This window comes from Achroia grisella, unplaced genomic scaffold (assembly GCF_030625045.1).
Source record: "Achroia grisella isolate CSIRO2021 unplaced genomic scaffold, CSIRO_AGI_Agris_v1 utg1173, whole genome shotgun sequence".
NCBI lineage: Eukaryota > Metazoa > Arthropoda > Insecta > Lepidoptera > Pyralidae > Achroia > Achroia grisella.
In genome coordinates, this window is record NW_026712589.1 from 1823946 (window position 1) to 1844506 (window position 20561).

At 33.2% G+C, this 20561-nt stretch overlaps 1 protein-coding gene across 1 annotated transcript; it reads left to right on the top strand.

The window, feature by feature from the left end:
- Positions 1 to 1203: 1203 nt before the first annotated feature.
- LOC131851249 (uncharacterized) lies at positions 1204 to 19989 on the top strand. The gene is made up of 6 exons (XM_059201720.1): positions 1204 to 1287; positions 5334 to 5406; positions 7716 to 7808; positions 16461 to 16654; positions 18405 to 18518; positions 19710 to 19989. Exons 1-6 carry the CDS (start codon positions 1204 to 1206, stop codon positions 19812 to 19814), a joined length of 663 nt encoding a protein of 220 aa, XP_059057703.1. The 3' UTR covers positions 19815 to 19989.
- Positions 19990 to 20561: the final 572 nt, after the last annotated feature.

Below are 20561 nucleotides of genomic sequence, written 5' to 3' on the forward strand. Positions count from 1 at the left end.
TTATTGGTGGTCTAACGGTGTAGAACACCGCTTTACTTCCGATGGCCGCAGGTTCGATTCCTCGCACGGTACAAACATTTATATTCATGATTGAGTTTATATTACATGTTGGGCGATATAATGATGAATGTTATTGGTGGTCTAACTGTGTAGAACACCGCTTTACTTCCGATGGCCGCAGGTTCGATTCCTCGCACGGTACAAACATATGGGCGACATAATAATCCGTGCACTTCTTCTAAATATACTTTTAAAAAAAGAGTTAATGAATATCTTTTAATTCGTATCTCATAGTACTGTAATATGTGTTTAATAGTTTATATGTGTAGTTTGTTTATAATATATATTATGTGTTTATATGTCATATTTCATTATTTATAATATGTATATCTATTTAATATATTTGTATTTTCTTTAAACCGCCATCGACTATCTCTGTACTCCCTAACGTTGGCTGGTAGAGAATGCTAGCTTTAAGCCCTCCTATTGTACAATGCAATAAAGTTTAAATAAATAAAAAAAAAATGTTAAGTAAATGTGATATAGACTAAGTATCAGTGGTAAGGTAGTAAATTTTAAAACATAAATTGTAATATTTTTGTAGTTTGTATCATCTATACATATAAATAAAATTGGAGTGTCTGTTTGAAATAACCGTTTTTTACAACATGCATATAAATATAAATACGGTACATACACCAAAATACCATTTTTTACAATTTTTGTCTGTCTGTCTGTCGGTCTGTTTGTTCCGGCTAATCTCTGAAATGGCTGGACCTATTTTGAAGGGACTTTTTTTGGTAGATAGCTGATGTAATAGGAAGTAACTTAGACTACTTTTATTTTAGAAGAATTCTTTTAAATTGGATAAATAAAGTAAAATTCCACGCGGACGAAGTCGCGGGAACAGCTAGTGTAATAATAAAAATAATAGCCCTGGACAATTTACACAGCGCCATCTAGTCCCACGGTAAGCAGAGCTTGTGTTATGGGTACTAGACTACTGATGTAGGTACAATTTTTTTTTTGTAAATACTTAATATACATAGAAACCTAATACTAACAATAGTACTCATGAAACAAATGTACCATAGAATTGAACCCGCGACCATCAGACGTGAATCGCTGTGCTACGCCACTAGACAACTGTCGTAATGTTTATAGCAAGTAATCAATGTAGGATCATTTGGTTTTCAGACCGCGATGCACTGGGCGTGTAAACGAGGTGACGAGAATTTGGTCAAGTTACTGGCTGGTGTAACACGTCAGCTTGTCAACGAAAGATCGGTGAGTGTTTTTCACTATTTTAATTTACTTATGTATTACTAGCACGCGTGTTGTTGTGGCTAAAGTTCGTCAATACAATACTATTGGCAACTATAAATTGACATGTAAACTGTCCTATCTTTCAAGTTGGGCCAAAATGAACCGGTTCAGAAGTTTAGGAGTTCGCGGACAAACAACGTGACACGTAATTTTTATACATAAAGATTATAATGTATTTATTTATCTATATTTGGAGATAAATATATTGAGACACATGTTGATTGAAAATTATAAATGTGAATACTATCCATGTAAAATAATAATATTATACATGTAAAATTAGGGATGTTTGTTACGTTTTCACGCAAAAACTACTAAACCGATCATTATGAAATATTGTACACATGTAGATTAGAACGAATGGATTCAATGCGAGCGAAGCCGCGAGTAAAAGCTAGTTATATATAAAACTACAACTGATAAATCGGAAATTATTGTGTAGAACTAATATATGTTGATTAAACCTTATATGTAAAACCACATTTAAGCGTTAATTTCATTTCATTTCATTACTATTTATTTCTTACTCCATCCATATTATCTTAGTAAACAAAATCTTAAACCATACGTTTATGGAGTACATGTGTGGAATAGACGTTGACCTGCGCAGCTTCCTCTGTATCACACTTACCCAATAACATCTTTTATATTATAGCCATTGTTATTCTGATGTATAAGCTATATTGCTGTAAAGTTTCTTCAAAATCCGTTCAGTAGTTTTAGCAAGAAAGAGTAACAAACTTTCATCAATCTATACTGACACTCTTTCGCGTTTATAATATTAATAAGATATATACTTTTGTTCTAATGGATGATAATGGGATGGTGCACCCGCCTCCGCTAACGGTATACGCTGGCGGGGCACTAGTGGAGGATGATAGGATGAGCATGAGGTCAGGTCAGTTAGCACATCGTGGCAAATTCACCAGAAATTTATCACGATGGTTTCCTGTTAGAAAAATCATAATCGTAACTTCAATAGTTACGATCTTTCTAGCACGTTATCCAGCAATAATGCTCTAACAAAAAAATTATAACTATAGGGATATTTGTTATATATTTTTACAAAATAATATTTAATATTAATGATGGTAGTACCACACGAGGAATTTCGAGTTCCGGTGTAAGTAATGCAATATATATCTGTAATAAAAAGGGACTCATTATGTAAATTTAAAATGAGTAATTATTTATAACATAAAGATATTTGGAAGACAATACTAGGGTATCCCGAAGTGGTTGTTGTACCAGAAGCGACAAAAATCCGACAAGATCGGAAAGCCCTGTTCTAAATGTGTTAGACGTTAGACGGCCCTTCCTTAACTCATGTACGGAATTGTATACCCAGCAAAGATGCTGGAGTGATTTGAAAAAGGCATACGAAAATCAGAGCTTTAGACCTTTTTCTGTCAGTAGCTACTAAACGATTGGACGGATTATAAATGCGATTTAAAAAGTACAACAATTTTTTTTTTTTTAATTACAAAACCTATAGGATATTGAAAACTTTAAGAAAAGAGCTTGTTCCTTCTTAAAAGGCCAGCAACGCACTTGCAATTCCACTGGTGATCATGGGCGGCTCAGTTTTTTTTATTGAATGATTATTCATATTTTTTATTTTTATTTATATAACCGATACGATATCAAAGCCTTCAGGAAAAGAGCTTGTTCCTTCTTAAAAGGCCAGTAACGCACTTGCAGTTCCCCTGGTGTCACGGGTGCGGTTCACCTGATGGTAAAGTGAACCGCAAACTGATTTGTCCCCTATGCTATAAACATACACGATACTTAATTACATTGTTTTATAAACATGTTTATTTCGTTAATGATGTCCTAATAATCAGATTAAAAGAAATTATATTTGTTATATTGTTTTTAAATAGCTGTAACTCAAGTATTTACTGCTAAAGCAATAAAAGCAAAGGGTAATCTCAGTTTTTACTGTTACCCAGAAGCTTTTACGTCCAATCAAATTTACTTGCCTTTTATTTTGCCTGTTTGACGCTGTCATTAAATTGTCATTACTTTCTTTTTCATGTGGTCGATCGACGGGTGCAGAATGGGGTAAGTCTGTGAATTTATAGCTCTCTCACTGCTTGTAGACTAGGGTTGGTAACGTCACGTCCTCTTTTAGCGATCTTTACTCGCTATATTGTAGTTTTATGAGCTATCTACACCGCTTAAGATTTACATTATTAGTACATTATCTTGTACCTTTTTTTTATATTAAAGTATTTTATATTTTACTTGAAAGTACGTCAAAGTTTAAAATGGTTATTGAAGTTTTTTTACTACTCTAAAATTGATGGCCGCAGGCACTGCGATGTGCAGATGGCACTCCAAACCAAGGATTTATGGAGCGGCTGAAGGCCAACTCCCGCCTGACGGATACGACTTTAGTCTGAGTACACCACTAGAGGTTTGAACCTCGGCACAGGCCGTCGTAATTTCGTTCCCCGTTTGAATTAGATGGGGGTTCGATTGGAAGGAAGGTTATTGTAGTTTGATTCAATTGTCACGACAGGGAATTCATCTCCACACACTAGAAACTACGTGGTCTGTAAGAATGCAGTTTTAGAGGAGCGCGTAAACGTAGAATGTAGAATGAACTACCTGCTAGGTTTCATCAGAGACATCAGTATGAAATCAGATCACTGAGCCCATCCTAGCAAATGGCAGTTTTCCAGGGAAACGCCGTGGAGACCAACCCGACATGGTACATTGCCAGCAAGTGTTTATTAGTCTATATTACTAACAATCTCGTTCCCTACAGAAGATAGTTCATTCCAGTGTACGTGGAAGGAAGCTCCTCTGAAACTGCACGGTTCAAGATTCCATACTTTCCAGCGTGTCGGGACAAATCACCTATCAATAGCGAATGATGCGATGGTGATAGATAGCTATACTGTATGAGGAATCGAACCAGCGACCGTCAGAAATAGAGAGAGTGTTCTAAACCGCTAAAACACTGAGGCCGATAAACTGCGAGCGCTCGTTCATAACTAGTACAATACAGCTATCTACTCTCAATTGTAACACCCACTACAATATTAAATTTACTATATGTTCGTATTCGAACATCTGCCAGAACTGTATATATTCAGCAATATCCAGCAAAGTTTAATATCTCGGATAATATTGAATATAAATATTTGAAACCAAACTAGCAATATGTGGAGCGGGGATGTAACAGATGGCCAGATCTTTGCATACCTGTATGGTACATTAACATATTTTTTTTGTTTAAATAAATAGGATACTATGATTATTTTATCAATAATAAAGTTCCAGCTCTTCTATGTGCTTATATATTGGAAGTATGTAAATTTGTTCGCAAATATCCTAATTATAATAAAAAAAACAAGATGTAAAACTAAATTATTCTATAGAATAGATTATATATCAGATGGTTCCAACTCCAAACTTAGTTTGGGGTATATATATATATATATGTATATAACAAACTACCGGAACATATGAATAAAAAGAAGATAAAATATTAATACAGAACTTAAAAAACTTTTATAATTTTTTTATTATAATATCAGTGAATATTTGACAGATATTTTGTATATAATAAAGGCATTATATATACGTAGAATATATTATAAGTAATAAATCTATGCGTAGAAAAATATTATAAGTCAGTACAAAGTAAAGCCATTGCAAGTGGCTGCGTCCATCAGATTTCATCTTTTGTGGCTAAACAACAGCAGATAATGAAAAAATGAAGAAGACCTTTTTTGTGCGGAATTTTTTTCTCTACAACTTTTATTTAAAACAATTTTTCTTATTACTTACCGTTATTGAGATATTTTAAAAGAAGGCGTGTGTCAAACTCTATTTTTAATTTTTTCCTCTGTTTGCCGTCAACTTAAATCAAGATTTCTTTCTGAATATCATTATTCACGTATTTGCGTTCTTATTTTCATGTAAACTGGTCGCATCATGGTTTAATTTGATATTTTACTATTCTATTATATTAATTAAAAAATCTATTATTTCAGGGATATACTCCTTTACACATCGCGAAGCAGTTTCGTCATGAAAACGTCTATACTCTCCTAGTTGACACATATGGTAAATATTTTTTTCATATCTTACTACCTTTGCCCGCGGATTCACACTCGTGAAATGTATAACATACTAACTAACCCGCGCATCTTTGCCTGCATCATACTAAATTATGTCCGCTATATGTACTATTGGTATTTACCTTGGTATTTTGTGCATTAACTTATATAAATAATCTGGGCCGGTCAATTGATTCAACACTTAATTGGCATTTCCATATGGTTGAGGTTTCAGGGTTACAGGCATTCTGCGTGCTCTTCATCGATTTAAATTCTTTCTCTCTTCTTCCATTAAATTACTTATTGTAATAATAATAAACTCTTTATTGTGCACATAGAAAAAATACAACAAAAAAAAAAAACAAATAGAAATTTAAGATCAAAAGGCGGTCGTATCGCTATAAGCAATTTCTTACAGACAACCTGCAAAATAGGACTAACATACACAGAAGAGGTACATGGCACACACAAGACACTATAATTATCAAACGAATTAATAGACATACATACATATATTCAACATATTGGAAGATTTCAGAGTTACATAGGAAAAAAAAAAATTTGCTATAGGGACAGATAATGAGGCCTTAGACGATTTTTAAATATTGCAAGAGATTGAGCCGATCGAATGGAGAGTGGTAGAGAGTTCCAAAGGCGAATGGCTTGGACAGTGAAAGAGTTGGAATAATAAGTAGAGGAGTGAGCAGGGATCGTCAGACAAAGGCTTCTGGTGCTACGCAAAGCAGAACCGGGGGATTTAGAGTGAAATAAAAAAATAGTTTTTAGATATTCTAGAGTAGAGGGATGGAAAAGAATGGTGTAAAGAAGGCATAGTATGTGAAAATTCCTGCGAAGACGAATAGGAAGCCACTTGAGTTGATTGCGAAAATTGGAAATGTGGTCATACTTACGGAGACCAAATATGAATCGTATGGACATATTTTGGAGTCGCTCAAGTATTGTACGGTTATATACTTCCGCATATCCACTATGCTGCCGTATAGTATGACTTTTCCCATTACTACCCATCCGCTTTCTATTTCTACCCATACCAATGGTTAGCTTAGTTTAGTTTCTTGCTCGTTCTTCTTGTGATGAGACACCTTTCCGAACGAGTGGTAGATAAAAAACAAATTGTTATGACTATTCAAAAGTGCTTAAATTAAGTTTATTTGAATAAATGATTTTCTATTCTATTCTATTCATATGGCATTAAGCTCGCCAATTGTGCATAATTTTAAATAGTGCAATAAAGGATAAAATAAATAAAATAATAATATTTTATATCTCAATACTTTATCAATACGTATATATCGCAAAGAGAACAGTGCGGAAACTACGTAAGTTAAAAATGCATTACAAAAGCGATAACTTCACAGTTCCCATGCAATCTTTTGCAGGGAAACTTCTAGAAAGTACTCATATGTAAAAGTTAGGTTCTAGACAGCGTATTCCCGGAAGGAATTAGCGGCTCGCATGGACAGAGTCGCCAGCAGTCACTAGTCACTTAAAACTCGTTACCAACTGTTAAAAGTTCTTAATCATACACTACCGCCCTCTGTAGGAGTTCGGTTTAAGTTTATGGCCAATACAGTAGCACCACCCCTCGATAAATATTAAATCTATCAAGTTGAAGAGACATTTGCTGCTCGTGGGAACTGCTCTGTTCAGTTTACGGACACTAATTTGACTTTGCTTTTGCAATAGCACATGCTGGTGGTCAGTCAAATTGGATGCTAATGAATCTGTGTTATTGTAAACATGTACAACATTTATTTGTAAAATATACGAGTTAGGTTTCTTGTCAGTTCTTCTCGTCTCGAAATCATTCCGAACTGACGGTAGATTTGATATGTTGTGAGAGTCTGTAGTAGACCTACATGAATAACGATATTTTAAATTTGATTTTCAGATATTATTTACACTTTAGTACTGGAATTTTATGTAATAATTTCTAGAGCTGACTGTGTTTGTTTATAATTGCTGATAGGTTATCTCGATTGCACAATCTTTAATATAAAAATTAACATGATTAGTCAATGCTTAATAATTTCTATCTACACCAACAGATGGCGCATAATCAGAAATATAGTTTTCCAGGCTGCATCTATTTGACTGGATTGCTCCATTTAAAGCAGCACTTCAAATACGCATGCGTTATAAACGCAAATACTGAAGTTATATTACACTGCACTATTTGACCAAACTATAGTATCGTAATTATTTATTCTGTTCACTCTCAAGTGTATTAAAAACACACTCGGCTCTTTTGTTTATTAATCTTTTGTTAATTTTACTGTCATATGATGATTTCAGATGCTGACCCAAATATTCGTGATTGGTCAGGAAGAAAACCCAAGCAATATTCAGGACATATGGACACATGTTTGTCACCTGGCTCTTACCGCAGTATGTAACTTATTAAATAATGTACATAATTATATTTTAAATAATAAGTCTAATATAATCGCTTTCTGGAAAGTCTTAAACTTATCAGATATCATAGCCTAAAAATAATTAAATTTTTAAATTAAATGTTCACAGCATATGTGTAAACCAGAAAAATAATTACAAAACATAATATATAAGTGGATTCTTAAATTTATAGCAAATTAACATCATTATTATAGTATAAAACAAAGTCGCTGTCGCTGTCTGTATCTACGTAAGCTTAAATCTTTAAAACTACGCAACGGATTTTGAAGCGGTTTATTTAATAGATAGAGTAATTCAAGAGGAAGGTTTACATATATAATACATGTATATATGTTTATATATATGATATATAAATCACAATTTAATATAATTAATTTGTAATTCCCAGTCGCCATAAATATATAAATTATAATTTTAAATAATTAATTTTTAAGTCCAGTCGCAATAATATCAAGTTTCTTGATAATTATTATTATATATATATTATATTGGCAGCTCTTTTCATTAGATATATTTTATAATGTATTTGCGAGCCATCCCGGCGTCGCACGGGTGCATTGCAAATCTTTGAAGTTTTCGGCTTGTTCTATACTATAACACGCATGTATTATACATATAAAACTTCCTCTTGAATCACTCTATCTATTGCTGAGAACTGCATTAAAATCCGTTGAGAAATTTAAAAGATATAAACGAATGGACAGCGGCGACGTGTTTTTTTTTTACATAAAGATTACTTATAATTATAGTAAAACTAATTGTGGTCGCAATTTCAGACATATATATGTGGACATTTATAATATCCATCTTATCTAATGAACAAATTTTTTTTTGGGAGGTGTTAAGATCGGTTTCAAATCTATATTCTGTAATTGGATCATAAAACTAGTCAATCGAATGTTTTAATATTTTAACTTAACTAGTTTTAGTAAAGATTATGTATTATTTGTTTTTTTTTACATACAAATGTATTAATTATGTATTATTACCTATAATTCTACTATACTATTCAAATCAAATCAAGTCAAAAATAATTTATTCATGTATTTATTCTTGTTTGTATTTTACTTTTAATTTTTATTAAATATATAGCATTTATATATATATTGTATTACTATGGTAACCCTATTTGGTCGGATCGAGTTATATATTTTTGTCAATGTGTTTAGAAAGGTAATGTAATTACACTAAAAGGTTAGTCTATTATTTGTTATAACGTGGTTGCTCTGTAGTTTTATTTACTTCAACATTAAGTACTCACTTTATTAAAAAATAACTTCTACTAATAAATAAAATCACATTTTTGTTAAATTACTGTATTTATTTAGATAATGTATTTACATATCTTAATTGTACAACTAAATATCTAAATTTAAAAACTTTAGAAAATATAATATAATAATTAAAATATGTTATTAAAAGGCCCTTTAGGCAAGGTTCCGGAGATACTGGCAGCGTTCCCTCTTTGAATAGCTAGTATAATTCGTTATCCGAGGTAGCTGCCAGCTCTTCGGTCTTCTGTGATGTCGACTAACCTTATTTAAAAACTAGAACTTGTAATAAATGACCCTTAATAACTATGTGAATAATCATACTTAGGTTTAACGGTCGTTTATTGGTAGGAACGTTATATAAAGGGTTGATTACATTGAATAATTATAAAATATTACATTTTTTGTATAGTTGAAAATTCATTATAAAAAGATCGAAAGATTTGACTCGTACAATCATTAATTTGGGGTTTGTTATATCAAGGTTGCGTTGTATTTAAGAGGTTAATCGCGAAAAGAGTTCACAATGTAAAGGAAATTTTAACATAAATCTTTGGCAATTCAAGGGGATTATGAAGATTAGTTAAATCGAGGAAATCGTTATTTTGGGGTTCGTTACTTCAAGGTTGCGCTGTATTTGTTGTTGTTCTCGAAAAAAGTTGTAAAGTAATATTTAAAATTAACTATTATGACCGATTCAAAGGGATTACGCAGAGTTCGTTAAATCGAGAAAATCGTTATTTTCGGGTTCGTTATATGAAGGTAAAGGTATATTTAACACTAGCTGTACCCGCGGTTTTATTCGCGTGAAATTATAAACTATATTACTGTAAACTTACATCAACACCCGTTCAGTAGTTTTTGCGTGAAAGATTAACAAACATTCATTCTTACTCACAAACTTTCGCGTTTATAATATTAACTATTATGAACAATTAAAGGGGATTACGAAGAGTTTGTTAAATCGACAAAATCGTTATTTTGGGGTTGGTTATGTTAAGTTTGCACTTTATTGAAGAGGTTGCTCACAAAAAACAGTTCACAATGTGAAGGTATATCTAACATTAAGTGCTATGATCGATTCAAGGGGATTACAAAGCAATTCAAGGGGATTTGTTAAATGGAGTAAATCGTTGTTTTAGGTTTCGTTATATCAAATTTACAGTTTTTAAAATGTTGTTTGCTAAAAAGATCACAATGTAAGGTTATATTTAATATTGACTCTTATGACCAATTCAAGGGGATTTATTAAATCGAGAAAATCGTTGTTTTGGGTTTCGTTATATCAAATTTACAGTCTTTAAAATGTTGTTAACAAAAAAGATCACAATGTAAAGATATATTGAACATTAAATCTTTTCCCCAATTAATTACTAAGCAATTCAAGGGGCTTTGTTAAATCGAGGAAATCGTTATTTTGGGGTTCGTTACATCGATTAATCGTTATTTTGGGATTCGTTGTATTAAGGTTATTACTTTAAATGAGATTATATTACAGAGGCTGATAATATTGACAATCAGCGTCCCGATACAGCCCCACCGGATATACGAATATCTCCAATAACAATGAATAATGTAACAAGTAAGATATTACAAAAAAATCACCTGTCTTGTATCTGAAAGTAATAATTCTTCCCACACGTGCACTCTTATTTGATTTCACACTTGTAAGCTTATTGGTTGTATATTAATATATTGTATTCATATATATACTAGCTCCTCGCCCCGGCTTCGCCCGAGTGTACATGTATTATATATTAAACATTCCTCTTGAATCACTCTATCTATTAAAAAAACCGATTCAAAATCCGTTGCGGATTTTAAAGATTTAAGCATACATAAGAACAGACAGCTCATTACTCTTGCATTGAGTCTACTCAACGGTGTCGGTAACCGATATCCAGAGCTGGATATATTTATTTGACTTGTTGAAGTTTGACAGAATGGCAAAGGATTACCTATGTAATCTGTAACATTGTAGGTTGTTATTGTTTTAATATATATATATTTTTTTTTTTTAATTATTAATATATCATATTTTTGTATAATTTTTGCTAATTGAGCATATTGGGAAGCTGTAAGGCTCGCATAGTTTTGATGTCAATAAATTAATTAATTAGGTGGTAGCTAATTTCTAAAACTCACTATAATGTATTTATATAACTGTTTATTTTTAATGAATTTTCATTACGTACTATAATAATGTAATAATAATATCTCAGGACAATTCACACAGCGCCATCTAGTCCTAAGCTAAGTAGAGCTTGTGTTATGGGTACTAGACAACTGATAAATACATGGATACATTTTTTTTTTGTTAATAAATACATATTATACATCGAAAACACCCAGACCGATACAAACATAGTCATGAATACAAATGTTTGTACCGTGCGAGGAATCGAACCCACGACCCTCGGATAGTAAAGCGGTGTGCTAAACCACTGGACCACCGAGGCTGTACTATAGATATATATATTACTATTTTATGTATATTATAAAGAATTTGGTCTTTGTAGGTATATATTCAAATCAATAAAGATGAATTGAGAAAATATGATTTTCATGCAATATTTAAACTAGTACAACTTCTGTCTCCAGCTAAGTTGCATTTGCTATATTTATTTAGTATTAGGATCTTTATATATAGTTTATTTATTATATTTAGGACTAGCCACCCACGCAGTTTCACACGACTGTACACGTATTATACATATAAACCTTTCTCTTAAATCACTATCTATTGCTAACAATTGCATTGAACTGTGTTGCGTATTTTAATATATCTAAGTGAACAGCTGAAGTTCATTTTCTACTATGTAAATATATATGTAAAGTAATAGATATGTTTATGAAGTAATATAAAAAATATAAATGACTGTACATATCGCACTGTATCATACTACTATTATATACATAAATATATATCTTTACTAATACTATAATACTGAAATGATTTAAATGAAATTTGGTACACAAATACTCTAGATACTGAGAAAGGACATAGACTACTTTTTAATCCGAAAAAAGGGTTTTAATGGGTTGAAAGGAGAGACCAATGTTTCGTTGGAAATATTGTCATTTTTAAAGCTACAAGTTAGGGCTTTATTTTTTAAGCCGTTGATTAAATAGAAATAAATATAACAATCAAATTTTGTACAAACTTTACCCGGTGAAATAAAACAGGGGATGAAAGTTTGTATGAAAATTCATGATTCGTCGTCTATTCCACGCGGACAAAGTCGCGGGCACAGCTAGTAAATATATATAATTTTGTACAAACTTTATCCTTAAGGGGGTGAAATAAAACAGGGGATGAAAGTTTGTATGAAAATTCATGATTCGTCGTCTATTCCACGCGGACAAAGTCGCGGGCACAGCTGGTATATATATAGAATTTTGTACAAACTTTATCCTTAAGGGGGTGAAATAAAACAGGGGATGAAAGTTTGTATGAAAATTCATAATTCGTCGTCTATTCCACGCGGACAAAGTCGCGGGCACAGCTAGTATATATATATAATTTTGTACAAACTTTACCCTTAAAGGGGTGAAATAAAACAGGGGATGAAAGTTTGTATGAAAATTCATATTTCGTCGCCTATTCCACGCGGACAAAGTCGCAGGCACAGCTAGTATATATATATAATTTTGTACAAACTTTACCCTTAAAGGGGTGAAATAAAACAGGGGATGAAAGTTTGTATGAAAATTCATATTTCGTCGTCTATTCCACGCGGACAAAGTCGCGAGCACAGCTAGTATATATATAACACCAGTGTATAATATTTAGTATTACACAGTTGTTACAAAATCACACACTTTGTTTTTGTGTATTAACATGTGTTTGTAAAATTATAGAATGTATAATAGTTTAAGGCAGAGATGAGCAACACGCGGCCCGCGGGCCGCATGCGGCCCATTAAACTAGTACATGTGGCCAGCCACGCGTTTCTAAAATTGAATTCATTTTTCGGCTTTTTACCATCAATATATTGTTCTAAATTAAATATAATAATAATAATAATAATAATAAATCGATGAAAATGATATAACACCAGTCACACCAGGCACACAATAAGTACACACACACTCACACATACATACACGCGCACACACACATACACACACTCTGCACTTACTTGGTTTCGGCCCGTAAGTGTGGAGAAAACCAGCAATAGCTGAGAAAAAATAAAGAATAATAATAATAATAATCTCAGGACAATTCACACAGCGCCATCTAGACTCAAGTTAAGCTAGCTAAAGCTTGTGTTATGGGTACTAGACAACTGATACAAATACATAGTTTTTTTTTTCGTAAATACATACATATTATACATAGAAAATACCCAGAGCGATACAAACAATCATACTCATGAATACAAATGTTTGTGCCGTGCGAGGAATCGAACCCGCGACCATCGGACGTAAAGCGGTGTGGTAAACCGCTAGACCACCGAGGCCGTCAATATAATATAATAAATGGTAGTACATACTAAACCGATACAATTTCCTTAATTTCATTTTCTTTCATCACGTGTCTTGTTCACAACGTAATACGAACTCGCCGCGTTTGCGCGAGATTTCATTTTGCATCAAAATTTGTATATGAAATCATTAGTTTTTATATTTTTATTGTAATGTTTATTATAAATAAAGTTTTGTAAAATATTCATTATAAGTATTGTAATTTATAATAGTCACTTTATGTACGGCCCGCTAAAAGAAATAAAAAATTAAATTGGCCCGTTGATGTAGAAAGTTGCTCACCTCTGGTATAAGGACTTCAGGAATATAGTAGCACTTGAATAAAATTGCACATGCACGTAAGAGATGATGATGATCATACAAAGTGAAGACGCATACAAAGATCTAGTGGTGATGTAATGTCCTTTAGAAAAAAGGACTTTGTCGAATCGCATCGGAAAACTGATTTTCTTACTAGCAACACCGTAGCCAATAAACACGGATGTTGGATGGCGGTGCAGCTCATGGCAAATGAGGGGTGCGTATGGTGTTGTCACTTGTGTATGTCTTGTATTGTTATTTTATTGGGATTTTTTTTAATAATGCATTATTCATGACCTTAGGATAGATTTTAAAAAATGTTGCCAATGTGTTTATTTTATAAGGCATACCAGTGTTGCCATATAAATATATATATATGCAATAAGCTAATACAGATATTTTTTTTAAATAACCCTGGACAATTAACACTGCGCCGTCCGGGATTGCCATATAAAAGCAGTACCCGATAGGCGAATAGGATTTTTTTTAACTATTAGACTATTAACATAGCGCCATCTAGTCCCACAGTAAGCAGAGCTTATCTTATGGGTACTAGACAATTAATAGAAATACTTTTTTTGTCAATACATACATAATATACATAAAAAACACTCAGACCGATACAAACACTCATACTCACGAATATAAATGTTTGCAACGTGCGAGGAATCGAACCCGCGACCATCGGTTGTAAAGCGGTGTTCTAAACCGCTAAACCATCGAGCTCGTCATTTAAATATGTGCTTATTGTTTATTGTCATATTCTAATTAATATTACATGTTGTAAGTGGTCTCGGACAGTGCGGTTTCAGAGGAGCTTCCTCCCGCGTACACTTAGATTGTAAAATGAACTACCTGTCGAGGTTTTCTCGAGAGACTACAGCATGGGGTTTTTCAAACAGGATATATTAAGGTTTCTTAAGGGTTGGCAACATGTACCTGGTATCTCAGACGTCCATAGACTATGTAACCATTTACCATCAGATGGGACGTATGCTTGTTTACCACCATCGTAGTATAAAGAAACAATTTTCAAAACAACAAGATTTCTTCTGGAAAGTTTCTTAAGTTTCAACACAAACGTGACAGCCCTGGTGTTTCATGAGTTTGTAGGATAAACGTTTATCAGATGGCCCGTATGACTATATGCCACCAACGTTGCATAAAAAAATGTTACATACATACTCACAACCTTGGTGTCATTTGAAGATTGCTTTGTATGTTGTGTTTCGATTGATCGATAGGCCTGTGAAGTTACAGGAATGTGAGACATATCTTTTATCATGTTACGTCTAAATGAAATGATGCACGCACCTGTGCTAACAGTTTACGGTGGCAGGGCTCCAGTGGAGGATTATAAGATGAGTATAAAGTCAGATCAGTTAGCACATCGTGGCAAATAGCAATTCAACTTATTCAAATTAAAATTCAATAATCATTTATTCATGCAGGTCATTTTAGCCGCTTATGAACGTAACGTATTTTTCCCTACCGTCCAGTTCAGTATTCAGATTGGATATTTGTTAAATATATTACATCAGATACCTGCCAAAAAAGTCCCGTCAAAATCGGTCCAGTCATTTCAGAGATTAGCCGGAACAAACAGACAGACAGACAAAGATTGTAAAAAATGTTATTTTGGTGTGTATACCGTATTTATATACATATGCATGTAGCAAAAAACGGTTATTTCAATATTACAAACAGACACTCCAATTTTATTGTATACAATCTACCACTCATTCGGAACGCAAATCATCACAAGAAGAATGAGAGAGAGAAATGTTGTTCAGAATTACATTTTTCAGAATTCCGTATGAATACAAACTGTCAAATAGCAAAGTTGACAAATAAATAAACAGTTACTTGTATAATACATAACTTCTATTCTATTCTATTATTGGATATATAAGTTACTTGAATGCACAAAATAAATCATACATAGTTATCAGATCAGATCAATTCGTATAAGGGGCCGTTCAAGTATTACGTAAGCACTATAGGGGGGCGGGGGGTATTTTCTTTGCTTATTTTGGATGACATGGGGGTGGGGGAGTCTGTATGATGATTACGTCATCGGTCGTAATTTACTTTTTTACACGAATGGCAACCCTCACATTGTCTTTGCTAAAAAAACAATACATTAATTAAGAAATGTTTACGTAAGCATGGGTGGAGGGGGTAAGTGCTTTGCTTACTTTTGCTGACAACGGGGGATGGGGGGTAAATAATTGTGATAAATCTGCTTACGTAATACTTGAACAGCCCCTAAGCTATTGATATCAGCTAATATTATGAATATACAATTGGTTTCTGTAATTAAAGATTTATAAATAAACAATATATATATTATAATCTCTTATAAATCAAAATAATTTATAATACTTAATAGTTAGTTACACGCCCTGCCTTCGCACGTGTTTACATGTATTATATATATAAACCTTCCCATAGAATCAAATTTAACAACAGTTGTTCAGTAGTTTAAAATCTAAACGTACAGACATCGGAAGGTATATCATTTTATATATCTATGTTTTAATAAATAATTACATTGATTTTTTAGAAAAAGAAAGCTTTCTGCGTATCGGCTCGCTGAATGTACGAGTCAAGAGAACTACAGAAGCGTTCAGCAATTTCCTGGGCGTCGGCACACCCAGGTCTTCAGCATACGTGGCCAAGTCGGGTAAAGATCGAGAGGACAGACGATCGGACGATGGCGAACTACACAAGACGTGGGGCTCTGCAGACAATATACAGGTTATTTGAAATGTAATTTATAAGTCTATAATATAAATATTATAAACTTGGTTTGTGAACGATCGACAACAACGAAACCAGTAGGTTTCGTTGTTGTCGACAGTTCACAAACCAAGTATATAAGAATATAATATAGTATGAAGTATCATATAATATTCAAATTAAAAGATCATTTATTTATACTACAATAATAATAATAATATGAAATAGTTTACCTTATAGATATTGCAATACCAAATACACATAATCTTCTATCAACACATACAGAAAAAAATATTAAGTATACTGATCTAGCAAAAGAACAAAAACTGCAATGGCAGGTAGAAACAGTGAAATCTCTCCCAATTATTATCTCGCCCACAGATGTCCTTCCAGCATCCTTACACTCTAGCCTCAAAATATTACAGCTTCACCCACTTACTTTCATACTTCTCCAAAAAGCTGTAATTCTTAACACCTGTAGAATAGTCCGCAAATTTTTGTCATAATAATCATTTTTTTTATAATTGTCATTGTTTGTTATTCACCCGCAATGACAAGTTTGATACTCCATCAAAGGGAGATATATATATAAAAAAAAGTCTTATCAAACACGTAGACACGTTGCAGATCCCCTCCTCTACAATAGACCTGATACAAAAAGTCGTCATTCTCAACACATGCCGCATTGTACGGAAATTTCGACAGATAGATTCGTAGATTTGACATAACATAAGAGTCTGTAATAGACCTACATGAATAAAGATATTTTGAATTTGAATTTACCATGATGGTTTTCTGGGGGAACCGCGTGGAGGTCGACCTGTAATGTAAGTTGGACTCTATACTCCGCGATTAGTCTCTCATCTGGGCCAAGCTCCTCCTAAAAGAGCAGAAGTCGCCTGATGTCTTCACGGAGCTTCACGGAGCGACCTCACCGTTCCGAGGGTTTGTTTTCGTTGTGTGGCCACTGCAAGCACTCCAGGATTACGTGAGCAGCCGTTTCTTCGGCTTCAAAGCAGCTCCGACAAAGGGGAATTTCAGTAGCACCTATTTTGCACAAATGTTTGTTTAAAGGACAGTGGCCTGTTTCGATCTGACATGCTATATTGTTAGCAATAAGACTACCCTCATTACTAACAGTCGCAATCCCTTCTATATTGTTATACTAGCTGACCCGCCCAACTTCGCCTGCGTTTCCCCACCTTTTGCAATAGTTTTCACTGCAGCTCCACTCCTATTGATCGTAGCGTAATTTTATATAGAATAGAATAGAATAGAATAGAAAATCATTTATTCAAATAAACTTACATTGAAGCACTTTTGAATAGTCATAACATTTTTTTTTTAATCTACCGCTCATTCGGAATGCTGTCTCATCACAAGAAGAACAAGCAAGAAACTTGTGTGTTGCTCTTTTAAATAATTTATTCTTACTTACAATTTAAGTTTAAGTGTGTGAATACAAACCACCGATTAGCACTAATTCAATTAAATACTCAAAAAGAAAAAATATTGAATACATAACCAACTGGTTAAACAATGAATAAGAGGAAATCAGTCATAGTGATTAGAGCAGACCAGTCCCTACAAGCAGCACCCGTTCACGAGTATGACGGATATATAGTTTAAAGCCTCGACAAATGAACTATGCAATACAAAAAGAATTTTTCAATTTGAACAGGTAGTTCCTTAGATTAGCACGTTCAAACATACACACAAACTCTTCCGTTTAATAATATTAGTATAAATTATATCGATGTTATTTCAGAATGATGATAAACTGATGCCACCGCCGATGAGCAGTAAAGTACGGCGCCGGGCCGCCAGCGGACGTAGGGGAGTCGCATCACACAGTAGGAGTACGCCTTCAACTCCCGATCAGGTTTGTTATAGCCTTCTTTTTAATTTTATTAAGGGCTATTACTTGTGCTTGAGACCTGTCATCATCATCATCATCATCATCATCGCAGCCCGGAAGACGTCCACTGCTGGAGATAGGCCTCCCCCAAAGATCTCCACGACGATAGGTCCTGCGGTCCTTGAGACCTGTAAAACTGTGAAATTATTTTTTTATCTATACATATAAATAAAATTGGAGTGTCTGTTTGTAATATTGAAATAACCGTTTTTTATTACATGCATATTATCAGTCCTAGCTGTTGATACGATACGACTCCGACTTTTTCTTTATAATATTATTTTCTAATTAAGTATATATATTTCAATATTACAATACCATAACAGACTGTCGAAATCGATGTTGCAACTCAATACAGATATGTATAAAGATATAAATGCACAAGCTGTACCCGCGACTTTGTCCGTGTGGAATTTTGACAATTTGGGTGTAAATTCAAATGGTGTAAATTAAGAGTCAAATTTATACAAACTTTTTTTTTTTATTTTTTTTTTTCATAAGAATAATTATTGTGTCTAATTTCAAAATACAAAATTAAATCTAAATCTAAAACAACAATGTCAAAATTAACAATAAAATCACTAAATGGTAATAATGTCCAAATTACACACACATAACAGTCACAGTAACAGTCAGTCATCAAAAAGTTCGTCTACGGAGTAAAAGAATTTTTTTTAATAAATATTTTATAAGTTTAATTTTGAAATTGTTTTAATGACCCATTTATTTTTTTATTTTTTTTTTTTGCTTTGATTTGCTTATTATGGATGACAACCCCCATGTCATATGTCATGGGGAGTCTAGATTATGATTACGTCATCGGTGGTTATTTACTTTTTTACGCAAATTGCAACCCCCACTTGTCTTTCCTAAAAAAACAATATCATCATCATCATCATCATCGCAGCCCGGAAGACGTCCACTGCTGGACATAGGCCTCCCCCAAAGATCTCCATTTCCATACATTAATTGAAAAATACGTAATCATGGGGCGAGTTGGTAAGCTTTGCTTACTTTTGCTGACAAGAGGGATGGGGGGTAAATAATTGTAATAAATCTACTTACGTAATACTTGAACGGACCCTAGACCGCCGAGGGCGTAAACTAATTTCTGACCGTTCCATCTGGAGTTATAAGTGTGCAATTTTCTTTCAGCCACGAGCTCAAATTGGCACTAGCGAAGACGGTGACTCTGATTCGGATTCAGCTGCTGGATTCCACGCAGCGTGGAGGCAGCAACGGGCTTCTAACTGTACATAGCATCATCACAACAATATTAAGGCTGCAGACACGAATATGTGCACCATCAGAATATTAAAAAAAAATTCACAGAACCAAACAAAACGTGTTATTATAAAAATTGTATACAATAAGTAATCATTGAAATTTTGTCCATAGGATAAGGTATTAAGTTTCACATTACTAAGATTTTCTTTAAACAAATCTGTTTTAAAATTACATTCTGTTTTAAAAACTAAATTTTCACCGAAAGAAGAGCTATGTTTAACAATAAATATGAGAATTATTAAATATGTCCAAGAGATTAAAATTATAATTAATTTTTGTCCGTAGGATAATGCATGCAATATCAATATTTCACACTCCTCAGATTTTCTTTAGAATGTTTTAGAATTACACGCAATTGAAAAAATCTATTTCTTCTAAAAAATACCTATGTTTAGCTCATTCACATGAAGAATGACCTATGTTTAGCTCATTCGCATGAAAAATAGCCTAAATTTAGCTCATTCACATGGAAAAAGACCTATGTTTAGCTCATTCACATGAAAAAAGACCTATGTTTAGCTCATTCACATGAAAAAAGACCTATGTTTAGCTCATTCACATGAAAAAAGTCCTATGTTTAGCTAATTCGCCTGAAAAAAAGACTAAATTTAGCTCATTCACATGAAAAAAGATCTATGTTTAGCTCATTCACATGAAAAAAGACCTATGTTTAGCTCATTCGCATGAAAAAAGACCTATGTTTAGTTCATTCACATGAAA